A 21,827-nucleotide genomic window follows, 5' to 3' on the forward strand; every position below is an offset into this window, starting at 1 on the left:
AATATATCATAAAGAAGAAGGTATGGTTTCCATACAAATTTTGCCCTGTGATTTTCTAAAAAAATGAAACTGGTGTAAAAGTTGAAAACTTATGTTTTTAAAATAAGTGAAATTCAATGCAGAAAAATCATACAAATCATTTTTCTCACAAGCGTTTTTAAATGCTAATTAACAATTGTTAGCTCTTCAGATAACATTGTCCAAGGCTCAAAGATCTTGAGATATGTGATTTGTTATTGAAACAAAATTAAATGTCAATTTTGGGATTAAAGAAAATCACCCTTGAAATGTGCCATTTTGAGGCAGTGTTGAAATAGAGAAATGCTCACCGTCATATTTGCCGAATGGTAAACCTTCATGCCATATTCTTTCCTGATTTATCATAATGATTTATTTAACTAATATTTAAGCCAGTTTCAAAACTTTTTGATGTCATAACATTTTAAGGGCACAATAAAGTTAAAACCATACCTTCTTCTTACACAGATATATAAAAATAAGTGAAATATCACCGAAACTTAATAATGTGTGCTATATAAATATATGCCGTTTTTTTAATTTATGGAAAATGTTTCATTCTCTCTCTCTCTCTCTCTCTAATTCACAATAGTGTCGGCGACCGTTTACAAGCATTCACCTAAATTCATATGGTAAATCTAATAAATAATTGTATAGACTTTGTCACTAGCATGCAGATTATGACAACAGTGTTTTATAATATAAATCCTTTTTTAATCATAATAAGATGACACCACTATATCAAGCCACTGTTTTGGTCATGTAAACAAAAACATGCTTTTTCTTGTTTTTTGCTTCTTTTTTTTGTTTATCCATCATTGTTGGTAAACAGAGAAACTTGTTGGTAGCATATACAGATTGCTTCAGAAATTCTGTGTGCATGAATCCGAACAAGGTCATACGTTTCAATTAAACGGCAGTATTAGGTGAAGTTTTCCGAGGTGAAAGGTGTTTAATGAGAAAAAAAAAATTATGTATTTATGTGGAAAATATTGTGAAATTAGATTAATTGCATCAAAAGCAGATCTATGCAGAGAACTGCACTCGGTGATCTGTTTTAGTTTCCCGACAATTTCACATGCATGATTTTATCTAAACATTACTGATATTTTTTTAATTTCCATCAAAGGTTTTTATATATTCAGTGGACGATTTGTGTCAGATGTACCAATAGAGCGGAGGACCCTGATCTCAAAATTAGCTTGGGCCCCTGGTCATTCACATGTAAACAGACTGTGTTTGAAGTGCAGTGAAGAGTTGCATAGTATTTGCAAAATCTTTCATCATTTTAAAGTTGATTTCTTACTCCAGATTGTAAGTTTAACATGTTTAAGCATGTTAAGTCCGTAATAGTTCCTTTCGCGAGAAATTAATTTAATTTGAAAACATCTACATCAACAATTGCACTGCCATGTTGATTATATGAATGTAAAAGAAGCTATGGTTGAACAAATTTTTTCCCGGAATTATGTATGATATACCTTCCGATTTTAAAAAACAATTAGACCGCTAAAATGTTGTTAGTGACGTTTGGTGAGTTGTCTGAGCAAATATGCATTTGAGGAATAAATTCACCTGTAACAATTGTGTAGCTCTTCAAAGGCTCAAGCTGATGTAGAGTCAAAAAATTAAAGTCAATTTTGGGATTAATTTCAAAATATCTCGAGAAATATATGGAATTACGGAATGAACTTTGGTAGTAATGAAGATTGCTATCTGAATAATAGATATGGATAAAAAGTAAAATTGTAAACATTTGATTTAAAAGAATTTTATTGGCAAAAGCAGGTACCCTATGAAAAGAGTTCTATACCTTTATTTTTTTTTTACACCTCAATTTTTTTCTAAGTGGTCTAAAGACCTGTGCTATTAATTAAGTACTAACTGTTAATTGGGAGACATTTTTTCTTGAAAAGTGGTGTTAATTGTGATAATTGGGCATTTTCATTGGGGATGAACAGCCTCTGAGAAAAGGGTTTATTTCTTAATATTTTATTCTAAACGTAATAATATCCTTATATATTATTACTGATACATGTACCACATCAATTACTTAACATTTTTTTTTTATTTCTTCATCTATACTGAATGTTCAAGTGTAAATTAGAATTTAAATAAAAAAGCAAAATGTGAGTGTTATTCATTGAAATGACACAAAGGAAAATGATAAAAAACGAATTCTGAAATATTGGAACACTTTGAAATCCAAAATGCAAAACTTTATCATTCTCAATCATGACTTACAGCAAACACCATGATTTAATGTAATAATCGTTACAAATACTTCATAATTCAAATCAAATAAAGCTATGCAAAACATATCTATTAGAAACATAAAAAATCTTTAAGTTTGGTTGTTGATGTTGCTATTAATTTTAACACTGAACCACACAAAGTTAGCAGTGAGCCGACATTTTTGGCGGCCGTTTAATTGTAGCGGCCGGATATATTCAGGTAACTGCATGGCGGCCGAAAAATATTTGGCGGCCGCCATTTAGGTTATATCAATGACATACGGCCGGTACATATTAAAATGTGTCCCAATTTTCTGGCGGCCGCCTTCACCCACTTTGTTAGAACTTGCAAAGCAGGCAGTATTAAATGATAATAATGGCGGCCGCCAGATAATATCTTGGCACAACTTGAAAATACAAATGAAAATCTTCTTCTTGTCCTAGGTATTAGAAAACTAACTAAGTACATAGTTATGATTATACGCCCGTGAATTTTATGGCCCCATGTAGGGTCAGGGGTTCTGGTATTATGATTATATAGGCATGAATTCTTTGAAAATCTTCTTCTCTGCTCCTAGGTATTAGATAAACTAACTAAGTACATAGTTATGATGAGCAAGAGTGCCTCGACCAAAACTGTGAATTTTATGGCCCCATGTAGGGTCAGGGGTTCTGGTATTGGGGGGAGGGGGTGCTCTATTGATTATATAGTGAAAATACATGAATTCTTTGAAAATCTTCTTCTCTGCTCCTAGGTATTAGATAAACTAACTAAGTACATAGTTATGATGGATTATCAAACTTTGTGAATTTTATGGCCCCATGTCGGGTCAGGGGTTCTGGTATTGGGGGAGGGGGGGGGGGGCTCTATTGATTATATAGTGAAAATACATGAATTCTTTGAAAATCTTCTTCTCTGCTCCTAGGAATTAAATAAACCAACTAAGTACATAGTTATGATGAGCAAGAGTGCCTCAACCAAAATTGTGAATTTTATGGCCCCATGTAGGGTCAGGGGTTCTGGTATTAGCCATTGATTATATAGTGAAAATACATGAATTCTTTGAAAATCTTCTTCTCTGCTCCTAGGTATTAGATAAACTAACTAAGTACATAGTTATAATGAGCAAGTGTGCCTCAACCAAAATTGTGAATTTTATGGCCCCATGTTCAGGGGTTCTGGTTTATGCATGATTATATAGTGAAAATACATGAATTCTTTGAAAATCTTCTTCTCTGTGTATTAGATAAACTAACTAAGTACATAGTTATGATCAAGGTCACAAAATTGTGATTTTATGGCCCCATTGTAGGGTTAATTTAAGTGAAATTATATAGTGAAAATACATGAATGTGCTCCTAGGTATTAGATAACTAAGTACATAGTTATGATGAGCAAGAGTGCCTCAACCAAAATTGTGAATTTTATGGCCCCATGTAGGGTCAGGGGTTCCATTGAAAATCTTCTTCTCTGCTCCTAGGAATTAAATAAACCAACTAAGTACATAGTTATGATGAAAGTCAACCAAAATTGTGAATTTTATTAGGGGGGGGGGCTCTATTGATTATATAGTGAAAATACATGAATTTTTTAAAGCATAGGTATTAGATAAACTAACTAAGTACATAGTTATGATAACAAATATCAACCAAAATTGTGAATTTTATGGCCCCATGTAGGGTCAGGGGTTCTGGTATTGGGGGAGGGGGGGGGGCTCTATTGATTATATAGTGAAAATACATGAATTCTTTGAAAATCTTCTTCTCTGCTCCTAGGAATTAAATAAACCAACTAAGTACATAGTTATGATGAGTGCCTCAACCAAAATTGTGAAAATGTAGGGTCAGGGGTTCTGGTATTGTCTCTATTGATTATATATGAAAATACATGAATTCTTTGAAAATCCTAGGTATTAGATAAACTAACTAAGTACATAGTTATGATGAGCAAGAGTGCCTCAACCAAAATTGTGAATTTTATGGCCCCATGTAGGGTCAGGGGTTCTGGTATTGGGGGAGGGGGGGGTCTATTGATTATATAGTGAAAATACATGAATTCTTTGAAAATCTTCTTCTCTATCCTAGGTATTAGATAAACTTGAATATTGGGCAAATGCCTAACCAAAATTGTGAATTTTATGGCCCCATGTAGGGTCAGGGGTTCTGGTATTGGGGGGAGGGGCGGGGGGGCTATTGATTATATAGTGAAAATACATGAATTCTTTAAAATGAATTTGTATTAGATAAACTAACTAAGTACATAGTTATGATGAGCAAGACTCAACCAAAATTGTGATATTTTATGGCCCCAAAATAGGGGTTCTGGTATTGGGGGAGGGGGGGGGCTCTATTGATTATATAGTGAAAATACATGAATTCTTTGAAAATCTTCTTCTCTGCTCCTAGGAATTAAATAAACCAACTAAGTACATAGTTATGATGAGCAATATTATATATAGTGAAAATACATGAATTCTTTAAAATCTTCTTCTCTGCTCCTAGGTATTAGATAAACTAACTAAGTACATAGTTATGATGAGCAAGAGTGCCTCAACCAAAATTGTGAATTTTATGGCCCCATGTAGGGTCAGGGGTTCTGGTATTGGGGGAGGGGGGCCTATTGATTATATAGTGAAAATACATGAATTCTTTGAAAATCTTCTAATCTGCTCGTAGGTATAAATTAAACTAACTAATTTAATAGTTATGATGAGCAAGAGTGCCTCAACCAAAATTGTGAATTTTATGGCCCCATGTAGGGTCAGGGGTTCTGGTAGTAGATTATATAGTGAAAATACATGAATTCTTTGAAAATCTTCTTCTCTGCTCCTAGGTATTAGATAAACTAACTAAGTACATAGTTATGATGAGCATGAAGAGTGCTTCAACCAAAATTGTGAATTTTATGGCCCCATGTAGGGTAGGGGTTCTGGTAATGGGGGCTATTGATTATATAGTGAAAATACATGAATTCTTTGAAAATCTGAGCAAGAATGCCTCTTCTAAAATTATGAATTTTATGGCCCCAGGGTCAGGTGTTTCTATTGATTATATAGTGAAAATACATTAAATCTTTGAAAATTTTCTTCTCTGTCTCTGGGTATGAAGCAGGTGAACTACCTATATAGTTATGATGAGCAAGGGTCATGCAGAATTGTGAATTTCAAGGCCCCAGGGTCAGCTTATATACTGAAAATGAATTAATTGTTTGAAATCTGCTCCTTTGTATAAAATTTATTAAGCATTTATTTATTTTTTGATAGGCAATTTTATGGGTGCCTTTTAAAAAATTGTGCAATGTGTGGACCTAGGGTCAGGGGTTTATGTCACAGTGTTAGGGGCACTACTGATTATTGCTGAATATTACTGATTAGTTGGACATTTTTGACCCTGCATATGGGTATTCAGTAACACAACTGCTAAGTGTATTGTTATGATGAAAAATTGTAAATGCCATATAACATCTGGCTTTAAACATGAATCAAATTCAATACACTGTAATGGAAATTTGCATAATGCTATAATTAATGCCTTCATCTATACTGAATGTTCAAGTGTAAACATGGTAAATTAGAATTTAAATAAAAAAGCATGATATTCATTGAAATCAAAGGAAATTCTTGTCTTTGATGTCACATGACTTGGAATGTTAGTTCATTTCAATAAACAAAGTTCTAAACTTTTAATTGTTGTTAATTATCATGAAAACAAAGTTAGCAGTGAGATGCATTTTTGTTTAATTGTGGGTCTTCAGGTAACTGCATGCAGAAAAATATTTCATTTAGGTCAATGACATACATATTAAAAGTCCCAATTTTCTCTTCACCCACTTTGTTAGAACTTGCAAAGCAGGCAGTATTAAATGATAATAATGATAATCTTGCACAACTTGAAATGTTGTTTACAAAAATCTATCTTTTTTTATTCAACTTTCATTCCATAGAAACAAGTTAATTTTACAAGTACAGCAACCAAGCCTTTCTCGGTCTTCTGCTTCTGCCATGTGATGCCCACAATCAGCTAGCTGATTATTATGGCATGTGTGTGGTGTGCATGGAGTTTCCAAAAATAAAAATTTAAAAGGTTAAAATAGTAATTATAATTTATGGCAAATACTAGTAGGTGGTCACCTGAGACCTAAAGGTCTCAAGTGTTTTTGCCGTGACTATCTCTGGTGGTAGGTGGTTCCACTCTTTGATGGTACGAGGGAAATATGAGAATTTTCTATATAGTCACTTTTACAAGATGGTAATTGATAGGCTTCTTGGTGAGTATACATGTCTTGATCGACGTAGTGGTGGAATAAGTCGGTCATGCTTGGTAACGGAAACTTTGTCATGAACAATTTTGTAAAATAGGACAAGTCTGGAGATTCACCTATGCTCTTCTAGTGTCTGCCATTGTAGATGTTGTATCATGCTGTCCACACTTGATCTGTTACCATGCCTGTTGCTTACATAACGTGCAGCACGTTGTTGGACCATTTCCAGGTTATGGATGTCTTTTTGGGTGTAGGGGACCCAAACAGGTGCTGCATACTCCAACTGGGGTCTAACTAGTGATTTGTTTGCACTCTCCTTTATGGATGTTGAGCTGATGTTTAAGTTTTGGTGGAGAAATCCAAGGGTCTTGTTTCCTTTGCAGCAGATGTTACTAATATGGTCACTCCATTTCAAGTCTGATGTTATAAGACAGCCAAGGTATTTCACTCTCTTTACATGTTCAAGAATATGGCCATGTAGCGAGTATTGGTGATGTATTGGGTTAGGCTTCCTGCTGACTGATAATACATTACACTTATCAGGATGGAATTCCATTTTCCACCTCCTTTCCCAAATGCCCAGTTTATCTAGGTCTGCCTGGAGTGTCTGGGTATCCAGTTTTGACATGACAGTTAGATATACAATAGTGTCATCAGCAAAAAGTTTTACTGTGGCATTGAGGCCTTCTGGCATGTCGTTTATATAGAACAGGAATAGGCATGGCCCAAGGACTGACCCTTGGGGCACTCCAGAGTCAACACTGACATAGCTGGACATTTCTTCATCGACAACTACTGCTTGTGTTCTGTTGGACAGGAAGCTAGCAATCCAGTTGTTCACGTTCCCCTGGATCCCATAATGTCGGAGCTTATGGATGAGGAGGCTATGGCTAACCTTGTCAAAAGCCTTGGAAAAATCCATGATCAATACATCTGTCTGCTTTCCGGCAGTCATGTGGATAGTTATGTCATCTATAAACTCAGTGAGTTGGGATTCACAGGATCTTTCAGTATTTGGTTCTTTTAGTTTACCTGGTGAACATGGTGAAGTTATGATTGTATATATTGCTCAAAATATTTGATAGGGAAAAATTCACTTCCCCAATGTACCTCCTATTTTTGTAAAAGTCAAAACTTTTCTGATCAAATCCATTATGATGTATAAAGAAATTTTAGAAGTCAATTTTCATATAGTCATAATTGAACTCACAGTGCATTGTCATACTTTTCTGCTCTTAATTGTTAATTTGTTATTTTGTTTTAATTCTAAATATATTTTTTATTTGATTGGAAAATATGGAACAATTGCAATTATTGTAAGAGCTAAATCAACAGCTTTTCATCTGGGTTATTTGTTTGCTGAAGGGATCATAATGCTAGTTGAAGTTTATATAATAGGACTTAATGTTATCTGCATCTGCATCTGACATTTTTGCAATAGAAAAATATTTTTATTCTGATATATTGAAAGGTTGTACATGCCAGGAGTCTTGTATTTGTTGTTTACCTGTTTTATTAAGTCTGATCATTATTTCATAATTTGTTTTAGTTACTGCAGAATGGGGCAGGGTAACAGTCTTCCTAATCCAGAACAGACAATCGGAATTGTCCACAGCAAACTGCGATCACATCTCACCATTCTGAAGTGTCTGGCCAATCTCTCGTACTCCGATTTCCTCCGTTCCATTCAGGAGCTGAATTCATTGTAAGGGTTTGGTTTGTTTAAGATAATAAGAAGCATCTTACTGATTCATTTCTGACAGTCAGTGGTATTTGAAAGCAAAAAATTGTGTGATTTTACTTGATTTTACTTTAATGTCTGTCATCAGTGAAAATTTATTCAAATTTTGTATTTTCGAGATTGTCCTATTTTAGTGAATGAACTATTAAATAAAAAAATTAAGTTTAAAATAATATAACGATTAAGAGATTAATATATGTACATGTATTCAAATATTTCAGAACGTCCACTTTCTGTGACCGAAGAGGAAAACAGCTCCTGTTCTCAGTACAGTGTGGTACAGATGCCTCCATATTTTGGAAACCTACGGTCAGAGTCATCTGCCAGAAAGTAAGATAAATTCATCACCGTAATTAGTTAATTAGTAATTCAGTTAGCTACAAAATTTGCTACAGAATGTCTCTGTACCCGATCAATATGTAGGGCCCACAGTGGGGGTGACTGGTCGACAGGGGATGCTCGAATGCAAAGAAATTCACTTATTAACATTTAAATCACATCAAAATTCATGAAAAGTATATTGCTGTCAGATTTTTTTTTTACTAAAATAGCCAGGCTTGCAATTCACTAAAAACTGAAAACTGAGTTAATTTTCTTAAAGCTTACACATATCTAGAACTTAAAGGAAATAAAAGTTTTTTTTTCCCACTGGGAATACACTGAAAAAAAAGTTCAGCGAGACTATACTTGAAGATATAGTTTCATGTCATATACAGCACAATGACGTTATGCATCAAGACAGATGTTATTGTACAAAAAATACTGATTTAAGGTACTCCGATCCTCATGTTCTGAAAATCAAGCATTGACTAATTGAAAATGCTCACAAAAATGTTTCTGAATTTTCAAAGTAACGTGTTTTTACCCACCATAATTCTTCAAACTTTATCTTTCAAGTTTATCATATCATATAGAGAAAATTAGTAAATCTCAAATATATTTTCAGGGATTGCAATTAAAAACACCTGCTATGCATTTTCCAATTCATGTTTGATCGATTAACACATTTTAAAAATAAAAATCATAGGTATCAAGACTTTTGAAGAAATTCCACAATTTTTATACATATAATGTACTCTAATTTCATATCATGTTAATAAACATTAGTATCTACGGTTAGATTAAAATGAACATCAATTTCTTGATATATGTAATTTTAAAATGCTTTTACTGGGTAAAATTTTTGACTTTCTATTAGACCTTTCTGAGAACTTCAAAGAACCCTGAAGCACATTGAGAGGTATATAATGAAAATTGTTGCATGAAAAATTTACTTTTCAAGCTTCATTTTGAGACTTTTTGAATTAAATTAAAAATTAAAAGAGTTGTCCTTCCTGGCTAAATCATTTAATAGTTTATTATTTTAGATATTGCATGGTTTATGTAAATTTATTATTGATTAATTATACCAGTTAAAAACAACTTACAGTAAATAAGTCCTATGGTATTTAAGTTGATAAATAAAATGCTGTTGTTCTGACATTATCTTATTAACACTAGCATTGCATAAATTGTGTTGCCCAAATTATAAATGCAATTTATACCAAGTATCATTATATTATCGTTGTGTATTATTCTTATTACTAGAAATTCATCATATTCTAACTTGTATTAAAATTTTGTTCAATTTCCTCCAATTCTCTAATTTTGAACATGTATATTAATTTTGTTGAATTTTCTGAACAATCCTCACGTATTGTAAACATACACATCGATTAGTTCCATTCCTTTTTTTATTTCAGATAAATACTCATCTGAACAGAGTGGAGTCTCAGAGACGACTCAATCTAAAGCAGTATGTCATTCTGTATCGCGAAATCTCTGACCAGGTGTCCAATCTGAACGCTATGGAGCACGAGAAAGGGCAACTCAGCAGTTTACCTAATAGCATCTGTGCTAGTGCCATATTTGAAGGGTAGGAACTTTATAAAGTCATTATCACCATTTGGAAAGAGATATATAAATTTGTGATTTTGGAAATTAAAAGTAAAAATGATACGTACACATATAAATAAATAATTTTACACCAATAAAAAGGGAGAAAAAAATGACGAGATAATGCAGAGAATCTGTGCCCCTCTCCCCCCTGCAAAACTCAAAAGCTTCTCGAGATATCACCAGGAAATGAAAGATTTACACAGACACAGAATGTACAGTTACTGATTTACAACCTTAACCCTTGAACTTTTTACCTCAATTTTGACCTCTAAATAAGAAGTGGTCTTCCATACTCTATAAGGAGTTGTGGTGTTAAATGTCATTTCAAAAGCTCAAAGGCCTAGGAAATTGCACTGAACTGAAAACTTTAAAACAGACAGAATTTTTGAATTTATGACCTTGACCTTTGACATTTTTACCTCAAAATCACTGGAGATCTTTCTTAGGCCATAGGGAGTGGTTGTATAAAATTTCACTGTAAAAGCTCAAAGGCTTCTCAAGATATTATGCGAAAAATGAAAGTATTAAAACAGAAAATTTTTAATTTATTACCTTGACCTTTGACCTTTTGACCTCAAATTCAAAAGAGATCTTTCCTAGGCCTTAGGGAGTTGTATAAAATTTCACTGCAAAAGCCAAAAAGGTTTCTCAAGATATCACACAGAAACAAAAGTGTTACAGATAGACAGATAGACGGATAGACAGACTGGCTAAAATAAATATTCCCCCACTTTCAGCAGGGGACAAAAAGTTCTGTTACATTGATAAGATTATGAAAACTATTTCTCAAGATATAAAAGTGCACAAATTGAACATATTAAAAAATGTCAAAAAAGATAATGATCAATGCAAAGTTGTATTCTATGTCTTTTTGAAAGTCATAATTCATTGAGGTAAATGATATATCCATCTGCATTCTTGTATAGGTACAGGTGTAGATTGTAAAACCACATTGTCTCAAAATGGGTATAACCAAGGGAAAAACTGAGACTTTGAGATGCATGTGTCTGAGTATACAAGATACTGAGATTAAAATACCTAAAGATCTTCAAGCTAACTTAATTTGAGATTTCGATTGCATTTGAGATATTTGTGTAAGGTAATGCAGTTCCACTGTATTTAAGATTTGTGTTCTGTGTTCAGTGTAGGACAAGAGGATGATGACAATGAATGCTGTATATGTATGGAGAACAGGTCCGAGATCATACTGCCTTGTGCTCACCAGTTCTGTGAGGGCTGTATAGACACATGGTAAATACTGACAACTTACATAAAGTTATAATGATTTTGTATTATTGCTGATATAAATAAATATTCAAATACTGTAGAAGTACTTTTTTCCGCGTAGTATTAATTTACGCTATGCACAAATTTTCCGCGGAAATTTGTCCAAGCGTACTTAATATAAATGTAAAGCATATATTGACAATGTAGAAAATCCGCGTAATTTTTTACCCGCGGATTACACAAAAATTGGGATTCCGCGGAATTATGACCCCGTGGAAAAAAGTACGTCTACAGTATATAAATTAAAAAAATTCTGTATAAAATATTTGATATTCAGTGGGTTATAATCAAGGTACATGTAGTTTTCTTTTTAGAACTTCACTTTTTGAAAAAACTTTTAACTTTATGAAAATATTGATTTACAGGTTTATGTAATTCATTTCTAAATGTGTTAATTAGAACTATATATATGTATATACATGTATTCCAATGTTTAATTTTCTGAAATTAAAAACAGAAAAACAACTGAATGTGCAAAAAATAAGAGAATTTTTTTATGCAAACATTTTAATGTCAAGCTGTCTGACCTTGAGAAATAATTCTTCAACCAAACAGAGCAAAAAACGATAATTCCAATTTTTGCAGGAATGTGACTAGCAAAACTTGCCCCATTTGCCGTGAACGAGTGGAAAGCATCGATGAGACCTGGGTCTTAACAGAAAAGCCAGACGACCTTGAGTATGAGACAGAGGTCAAAGGTTACCTAGTGAGCTTAGCGGACAAACCGGGACACAAAACATGATGAATTAGTGCTTCTATGTTGAGAAAGTATGCTTTAATAGTACGGGGTAATATGTTACTAAATGAGTAATAAGTAGATGTGTTTCTCGATAAATTAAGCGTTACATTATACATGTTATAAGGATGTTGTTGATTGTAAATATGGAAGTGTTTGGAAGAATTGCACTGTAAATCAACTTTTATTTGTGTGTCTGTTAATAGTTTTGTTTTGGCTTTCCTCAGTTATGAAAGTAAATTGTTGTGTTCGTTGAACTGTTAATATTAGTTGGTTTACAGTGAAAATTAAGAGAAACTGCTAAATTAACACCCATGTGAAATGTACTTTTTAGGATTATTAGTGTATTGATATTTAAATAATCAATTTGTTTTTCTTATTTTGCAAAAATATTTTCATAGGAGGAAGCTTTGACGTACGTTCTTCACATTCCTGACATTTCATCTTTTGTTATTCTTTTGTCACAATGATGAAAGAAATATATAATATGCATTTAATTGTTGTTAGCTACAATTTTGATATTTATCCTTGCAGTTAGATGTAATTTGTTTTTGTTGTATTTTAAGTGACACACATAATGACATATCGTATATAGTCACGTAAGATGATTTGAGAAGAATTTACCAATATTATCCAATAGACTGAATGATATGTTTGCAACATAGCAAAGTATACACACAAGTGGTCTGTGATAATACTTTAATATGCTGTTTTACTTCAGATTGCTTTCTTTTCTACAAGTTATTTAGATCTTATTGCCAGTGCCATATCATAAATCCAGATTTCTTTTTTCTTGCAATCAAACAAGGTGGTTATAAAGCACTGTCCCAATGGTCCCATTTGACCTCTGACATAAAGCTTTGACCTTTACCCTCTTTAGTAGCGTGTGAATCATATTCCCAATGTAAGTTGTTTTTTTTTTCTACAGAAAGAAGGCATTCTCTGATCTTTTAATAGTTTGAACATAACAGATAAATGTAATACATGTATTATTTCCATATACCAGTAAAGGTCATGAACATTCTGTATTCCTCAAAATTGTCACTTTGCTTTCTTTGCTGAGTTCGAATCAAAAAGGGAAAGAAATACCTGCTTTATCTATTCTGGAAATTGCTACTGAAACTATTTATTTATTTATTGCCTAATTTTAATTTTTCTCCTTGAAAAATGGAAGTTGAAAGGAAGCATAGGGGGTCAAGTTGGGTCAAGATTCGTGTGGAGATATCCATTTTTCATATTTCAAAGCATAATATAGGACATATGTTAATTCAGGAGTTTAATGGTGATCTTCTAGGTTCTAATATGAAAGTGTTATCAATTAGAGTTGATTATATACAAATATCTCAATGACTTTTTTCTCGGTCAATTGTTCATAATGACTAGAGAATGTAATTTGTTAGATTGTGAACTGATACTTACGAAAGTAATTACCTATAGGATGCATATAAATTACTAGATATGCAATGTTATAAATGGAAACATTCTTTTCATTGATTTGTTATGTATGAGCATGATTATTTTAGGTGCTTGTATTTAATTTTTTGGCTCAAATTTAATTGTGATGTAGGTAAAGTTTTATTTTATTGTAGAAATAAATCACAGGAATGCCAGTATTTATATGGTTGTTTATTACTTTAACCCCCTTTTTTTTTTCTTTATGAATCGTCTGAAATTTCCAAGAGTACATGTTTTGTGCTCTTTTCACAGATCAGTTTTTTTTAAGTGTTTTTTTTTTTTTTAGGTCAAACATGCTGTTTTATTCTATTTCATTAATACAGCAAAGTAGATTGCAATAAATTATTACAGCGTATACAGCAAAGTTAATAATTGTAATTTTTAAAAATATGTTGTTAAATGTGAAAGTATATTTTACATATGCAGTCATTCTTTATACCTCAAATAATTGATATGTGTACATGTATAAGTTTGTATAGGGAAAACAACATAGTGGAAACTGCAGTCATGTATCATATGTCATGTGCATATATCCCTGCTAAAGAATGTCTCCTAAAAGAATAATAGTCCCTGTGAAGCTATGATAAAAAATTGAATGTTATTGATTATTTTCTTGTCATGAGTTATGCATTGTTTCGATTTTTTTTTTTTTTTTGTGCTAGTGAAATGAGTATTTAATTTACAAAGGGAAATAACTGTTGATTGAGCCTGTTGGACAAAGAGTTTTATACTGTTGTGCTATCAGATACAGTTCTGAATAAATTATTGTAAAAAAATGATATTTATTGTTATGAACTTTAAAAGATATTTTATGTTTCTTACTTATGCTCAGTCTATCTCAACACTGAGAACATATGTGAATCTGTAGTACCGCCAATTGCAATTTCTGACCACTATCCTATTTGTTTTACAAGAAAACTACATGATTATGTTAAGAAGTATAAGCACACGGAGATAACATACAGAGACTTCAAAAAGTTTAATGAAATAAACTTTCTCTCAGACCTGGAAAAAGTTAATTTTCAATCCTTAGATTCACTCTCTAATCCTAAATAAATTTTATTCACTTTTTAATGCTGTACTAGACAAACATGCAAAAATAAAATCTAAAAGAGTGAAGTATGATGCAAGACCAAAATGGTTAACCCAAGAAATTCTTGAAGCACAGCACAAGCGCAATAACTTTCATAAAAATAAGGACTTTGAAAACTACAGATTATGGCGAAATAAAGTAACATCACTGATTGAAAATGCAAAAATTAATTATTATAAATCAACTGTAGAGCAAAACAAAAATCCACGTCAGATGTGGGATGCATTAAACAAATTAGCTTCTACTCCCAAAAATTATAGTCCGACGGCACTTGAACAAAATAATAATGTAACAGAGGATACACAAGAAATTGCAGAGATATTTAATTCTCATTTCTCAAATGTCTCTGCTAAACTCCTTGAAGGAGTAAATAAAGAAGAGTGTGATTTCGATGGCCTTTTAAATTTTGTACAGTCTAAATTGGGATCAGAAATGTTTTGTATCCCGCTTATAAGCCCTGACGAAGTGCTTTCCTTACTAAACAAACTAGATGTTAATAAATCATCAGGTGTAGATACCATCGGTCCACGTTTATTAAAACTTACTGCACAAATAATACATAAACCTGTAACCCATATAATAAATACTAGTGTTACTTCAGGTATTTTCCCGAAAAGCTTTAAACTTGCCAAAGTTACACCTATTTATAAAAAGGGAAACAAGCTAGATCCAAATAACTACAGGCCCATTTCTATTTTACCCACATTATCAAAAATTATAGAAAAACATGTGGCAAAATATGTACGATTACTATTGTCAGACTTTGATCTTTTAATAGAATCTCAATCAGGTTTCAGAGAATTGCATTCATGTCAAACAGCCCTTACAAAAATTACAGATAAATGGTTATATGAAATGGACCAAGGCAAACTTGTTGGTACTGTCTTTCTTGACTTCAGTAAGGCATTTGACTTAGTAAATCATGAAATTCTTCTTAAAAAGCTACAATGTTATAATTTTGATGAAATAACTTTACATTGGTTTCGATCGTATTTAAGTGACAGACTTCAAAGTGTCCATCTGTCTAACAAAGAATCATCTTATCAGCAAGTCACAGCGGGAGTTCCACAGGGGTCTATACTAGGTCCTCTTCTGTTTTTAATGTACATTAATGATCTTCCACTTTATATCAAAAATTCAAACATAGATTTGTTTGCCGATGATGCCACTTTACATGCTTCCGGCAAAGATTCCCAATCTATAGTAAATTCATTATCAATGGATATTGCTTGTATAGAAAAATGGTGCACTCAAAATCAAATGATCATAACTTAATGCCTCAAAAACTAAATGCATGTTAATAGGGACACATCAAAAGAGATCAAAATTCTTAGACCATGATTTTCCTTTATACGTTTCGAACCAGAAATTAGACAATTACAGTAACATATGAAAAAATTCTTGGAGTATATTTAGATAATTCTTTACAATACAATGTACATATCGACCATGTGTGTAAAACTCTGTCACGTAAAATTTCTGCAGTCCGTAGAATTAAAAAATATCTGCCTCTTGAAACACGTAAATTGTTTTATAATGCATACATTATGCCTACCATTGATTACTGCCTAACAATTTGGGGAAATACGTCCAGATCAAATCTTGACAGAGTTCATAAACTTCAAAAGCGTGCTGCAAGGTATATTTTAGATGCTCCCCCTGATGCACCCTCTAGACCCCTTTTTGATAAACTTGATTGGCTTACTGTTTATGAACAGCTTACTGTAAATAAATATGTATTGTTATATAAATCCGTCTTTAATTATTGTCCTACTTATTTACATGAAATGATTAAATTTCAAATTAATAACCAATATACTCTTCGATCTGAATCCAATGTTGATTTGTGTGTGCCAATTCATAAATGTAAACTTTTTGAAAATTCATTCCAGTACTCTGGCGCCATATTATGGAATGCTTTACCGGTGCACATAAAAATGTCACCAACTCTTAATGCTTTCAAGAGACAAGTAAAACAATATGTTAAACAATGTCAGAATAATTTGTGATTCCTGTTTAATTGTATTTGTATATTTATGTATATATTTATAATATGTCTGTATGTGTATAACTATGTATCTTTAAATTGTTAATTGTCAGAAGGCCCTGGGGAAGAATAGTGCTTGCACTAATCAGGTTACCTTCTTTAAATAAAGTATTATTATTATTATTATTATTATTATTATTATTATTATTATTATTATTATAACTGGGACAGTTAACAAAAATTAGCTCTGACAATTAACCATGAGTTTCTAAGAGTGATTTTAAAGTTACAGATGAGATCGACTTAAGGGGTCATGTGATCAGATCGGAATTGATTATTATCTTGTCAAAGCTGTAAACTCAAGTAATCTTTTGTTATCATCTGTCGTCTGGCATCCATCTGTCTGTCTGTCTGCTTCTAAACTTTCTCAAATGCAAGTCAAACTCCAAATGTCAAGGTCAAAAGGTCACAACTGGTGGTATCCAAAGGAAGGTCTTGTCATAAGGAATCATGTGAAATATGAAAGCCCTGGTTCTAACTGTTCAAAAGTTATTACCAAGGTTAAAGTTTTTTGAAAGTGGGTCAAACTCTATGGTCAAGGTCAAAAATATTTACACGTATTGAAAGGTCTTGTCACAATAAATACACATGTGAAGAATGAAAGCCCTAGCATCAGCTGTTCAAAGATTATAGCCAAAGTTAGTTTGGTAATTTTGTGTAAAAGTGGGTCAAACCTCAAGGTCAAAGTCAAGAGGTCAAATATTGTGGAAACTCAAAAGAAAGTTTTGTCACAAGAAATACACCTCTGAAATAAGGCCATAGTCCCAACAACTCGAAATTGGGCAAGGTAAGGTTTTTTCGGTAACAGTCAAACAAACGGACAGGACAAAGACTATATACCGCTGAAATCTTCGATAATGGGGGCATAAAAAGTTTTCTCAAGAACCACTGGACCAGATAGTCACCTTGAAAAATAAGGATTGATGGCTTATATACAGATGAATCATGCAAACACCAACACATCTACTTTTTATGCCCCCGTAATAGAAGATTGTGCGGTATATAGTTTCTGCCCTGTCTGTCCATCTATCTGTTTGTCTGTTAATTTGTTTGTCTGCGAAAGTTTTAATCTTACCCATAACTTTTGATTGGTTGAGGCTATGGCTATCATATTTCACATGTGTTGTATTCCTTTTGACGAGACCTTTTTTTGGGGGGTATCATCAAATTTGACCTTTTGTCATTAACTTTGGAGTCTGATCCAGTTTAGCAAAATTTTACCCCACTTTAACCTTGGCCATATCTTTTGAAAAATTGGAGCTAGGGCTTTCATACTTCACATATGTAATCCTTGTGACAGGACCTTTCATTGGATACCAGCAAATTTGACATTGACCTTAGTTTGACGTAATTAAAAGAAAAACTTTAACCTTGGTCATAAGTTTTGAACGGTTAGGGCTAAGGCTTTCATACTTTATATATGTGATTCGTGTGACAAGACCTTCCTTTGGATACCAAAAACTTTGACCCTTTGACCTTAGAGTTAGACCTACTTTAAAAAAAAACTTTAACCTTAGCCATTACTTTTGAACAGTAAGGGCTAGGGTGTTATTACTTCAAATATGTAATCCTTGTGACAAGATCTTCCTTTAGATACCAACAACTTTGACCCTTGACCTTGAAGTTTGACCTACTTTTACCTTGACCATGCATATGAACATGTGATGCTAGTGCTTCAATATTTCACAGGTATATTTCTTGTGAGAAGACCTTACTTTTGGTACCAACATATTTGATTTGCATTTGAGAAAGTTTCACCCGCCATAAGGGGGCATGAGTGTTTCACAAACACATCTTGTCTATTTTAAAATGTAACCAATTAACTTATTGAATTAATTTATAAAGGATGAATAACTTTTTCACTAATGTAGAAATGCTGAATAAACACCACTCAGAAAGGGAGTGTTCCTTTTAAATACACTGTATTTCCCTATAATACATGTACTCTTATCATTTAATTAACACTCATAAAGAGAGAACAACATTAATAAGTTTCCTGTATTTTAATGAGACTTTTAATATAAACTTTGATACAGATTTGTATAACAGGTCTATTTGTAACTATGTAACTATAATAAAAAAAAAAATTCTGCATCTACATTGTAGTTTTATAATGGACAGAAAAATTGAAAAGAAAATGTTTTCTTATAAGTAAAAATTGCATTTAGTATAGCAGTTTTAATTCATTCCTATCATTTTAGATCTTAAATTTTTTTTCTAACAAAAGAAACCTTGATTCCCATGCACCACATTGCTCACCTAAGTCTCTTTGTCCCTATCTTCATCTTTTACTTTAACAAGTTTCACAATTTTTGGCACAGTGGCTTTTGAGAACAAGATTTTTTTTAATTCACTATTTCTTAATTATCTCCCCTAGAAAAAATGCTTGAATACACTTCACCCCAAAAAAATTTGAGGCAAATTTGTTTGAAATTAAAATAGTGGTTCTGAAAAAGAAGATGAAAATGTGAGAAGATGAGACAGCACACAGACAAGACACTTTATTGATCAGAAAACTTTATTTTAGCCTTTTAACAGCTAATGCAAGATTAAAAAGAATTTCAAGGTCATCAAGGTTGTTATAATTAATTCTGATTCATATGTATTTCTCACAACATCAAAACCAAAGAAAAGCTGCTTTTCTCTTCAGGCATAAAATAACAAAAACTTTATAAACTCTGGACTAGAACCATTCATAATAAGCAGCATGTAATACATGTATACATGTACCATCAAAAGTAATGAACAAACGAAAAACTTTACAGTATTGTATGGGAAATCATTTCCAAAATAGATAAAAATTGAAAAATTCTATGGGGTACAGTATACATTCTTCAATCAACTTATTACGGTACTAAATAAATAAGTTCACATATTACAGAAATACCAGAAATTACCTACTTTTGCTGGCAATGGTTTCTTAACAATCCTATAGTAAGAACAATACAAAAAGAATAGTGAACACAATAATCCATATGTATGAGACTTCAATTGTAGAACCATCTCTTGAAACATTAATGTTTTTAAAAAAAAAAAAACATTTTCAGTGAGTGTAATATTTTACCCAAGCCAAGCTGATCTTGAACAACAAGGTAATTTTTCAAATCTCCAATACAAGAAGTTTGTAAGCAAACCTTCATATCTTCTTAACTTATTAATAAATAAAAGTACCACTTTCATTAACTACACTAAGACAGAGCACTTTTATATGACTTTGAAATAATTAAAAAGAACATAAGACAAACAATAAATACACAATTCAATTTACTCAGCTCTTACAGTTAAATCCCATTACCTTCTACTATTTTGAAGAGCGTAGAGCACTGCATATTTCACGCTCGATTTAAAGGTGCATGCAAATTGCATATCATTTAAAAAAGACAACTAGAAAAAAGTACCCTCATGACTCTTCAAACCAGGGGATATTTCATTTCACATCTCTCTATAGGATAAAAATACTGCTCATTTATTTATTCCCTTGACTTTCCACAAGACTCTATAGATATTTGATATAATAAACTTTTATGCATAAAAAAATTAAATTCCTGACAAATGAAAACATGTGATTAGAGAACTAAAGCTTTCCCATACAGAAATTAAATGTAGGTTTTAAGTTTTATCAACCCTCAGAAATAATAACATTTTTTGTGGATGTGCTTTAATGTCAATAAAATTTGTCATTATTTTGTCTTATGACCTCCAATAAAATGAAAGACATAGTAAACAAAACATCCCTTGAAAGTGCATAATGCCCACGGTGATACAATGCATTTACAGTACATGAATAAAGTCATTTCCATTCTTCAAGAATAAATATGTAATATATTTATATCTCCATAAACATTTTACAATGAATGATGCACTATAAATACATGTACAAAACAAATAAGGAATTAAAGTCAACATTCCCAGTAAAGCATGGCAACTCAAATTTACAATCAATGAGTAAAGTGTATTGAAAACAGGGCAACTGCTGAGGTATAAAGACACATGGACCTGTAATTTACATTTTTATGCATAATAATCATCATGTGATCCAATTCTGCATATCATGTGATCTAATTCTGCATATCATGTGACCTACTTATGCATATCATGTGATCTATTTATGCAAATCTTGTGATGTCTTCATACTTTGACTTCCACTCTACATATAGGACAGGTGGCATTGGTCTGAAAAAAATATATATAAAAGCTTTCAATACAATTTACAGGGATCCTCTTGCAAACCCTAATGAAAAAGGCAGCAATTTGGTTTACACTCAAAATAAAATATTCTCAGCAAGACACATTCCTTTTTTTCTTTTTCTTTTAAGTGTTTTTGTCATTTCTTTGCCAAATTTATGAAGAATCAAACAAAAAGATTTACAATAACTTTAATAATCTTTTGCTTTACAAACTTATTACTGTATAGGGGTTATTTTCGTCCGTGTAATTTTTGCAGTTTTGTACCTGAGACCAATTTTGCCCCAATTTAAATTCGCCCGTCCATAGTTCTGTTTAGGCTATTATGCTGCATTTTTTGAATTCGCCCCGTTTTAAATTTGCCCAACCATGAAGAGGGCGAAAGGGGCGAAAATAAAATGGTTGCAAATATTTTCCAGTATACAGTATGTTTTTTCCTGAGACGACCTTATGTATTGTAATGCTACTGGCAACTTCTAGGATAAAATCAGTTTCTAATTTTAATTACTGTAAATAGAATTTTATTTCTTATTTAATATAAGCACTCACAACAATCCATTTTTCTATGCACTCTCCGTGAAATTCGTGGAAGCAGGGAAGAATTTTCAGTCTCTCATTCAGAATGTAGTCACACATGCAGATGGAACAGGAAGTCATTTTGTTGTTGGCATGGAACTTCTTCTCTGGGAGGAGAGTTACCTCTTCACTAGAGATACCTTTGGGCTTTACATCCCCCAGTAATTCTGCTATGCTCAGAAGATCCTGTCAATTACAAGGGTAATTAGGATTACTGAGATGATGACCATCTCAACAAGCTATATTTTTTAGCAAA

General features: G+C 32.3%; 2 protein-coding genes across 3 annotated transcripts in view; one reads left to right on the top strand and one right to left on the bottom strand.

Moving 5' to 3' along the window:
- Positions 1 to 13,201, top strand: part of LOC134259560 (RING finger protein 141-like) — a 15,687-nt gene extending 2,486 nt beyond the window's left edge. Inside the window, exons 3-7 of the mRNA XM_062742146.1 lie at positions 8,063 to 8,218; positions 8,476 to 8,584; positions 9,997 to 10,169; positions 11,336 to 11,443; positions 12,065 to 13,201. Of these exons, the coding sequence (XP_062598130.1) occupies positions 8,063 to 8,218; positions 8,476 to 8,584; positions 9,997 to 10,169; positions 11,336 to 11,443; positions 12,065 to 12,221 (703 nt within the window). The 3' untranslated portion in view covers positions 12,222 to 13,201. The remainder of the gene's footprint in view (positions 1 to 8,062; positions 8,219 to 8,475; positions 8,585 to 9,996; positions 10,170 to 11,335; positions 11,444 to 12,064) is intronic.
- Positions 13,202 to 18,824: 5,623 nt separating this feature from the next.
- LOC134259570 (uncharacterized) overlaps positions 18,825 to 21,827 on the bottom strand; it is a 15,884-nt gene continuing 12,881 nt past the window's right edge. For both annotated transcript variants that reach the window (XM_062742177.1, XM_062742178.1), the window contains 2 exons: positions 21,545 to 21,757; positions 18,825 to 20,983 (listed from right to left, as the gene is read on the bottom strand). In XM_062742177.1, coding sequence (XP_062598161.1) covers positions 20,939 to 20,983; positions 21,545 to 21,757 — 258 coding nt within the window. In that variant the 3' untranslated portion in view covers positions 18,825 to 20,938. The remainder of the gene's footprint in view (positions 20,984 to 21,544; positions 21,758 to 21,827) is intronic.

Source organism: Saccostrea cucullata, unplaced genomic scaffold (genome assembly GCF_032062105.1).
Source record: "Saccostrea cucullata isolate Sc308-1 unplaced genomic scaffold, CSIRO_AGI_Scuc_v1 ctg749, whole genome shotgun sequence".
Classification (NCBI taxonomy): Eukaryota; Metazoa; Mollusca; class Bivalvia; order Ostreida; family Ostreidae; genus Saccostrea; species Saccostrea cuccullata.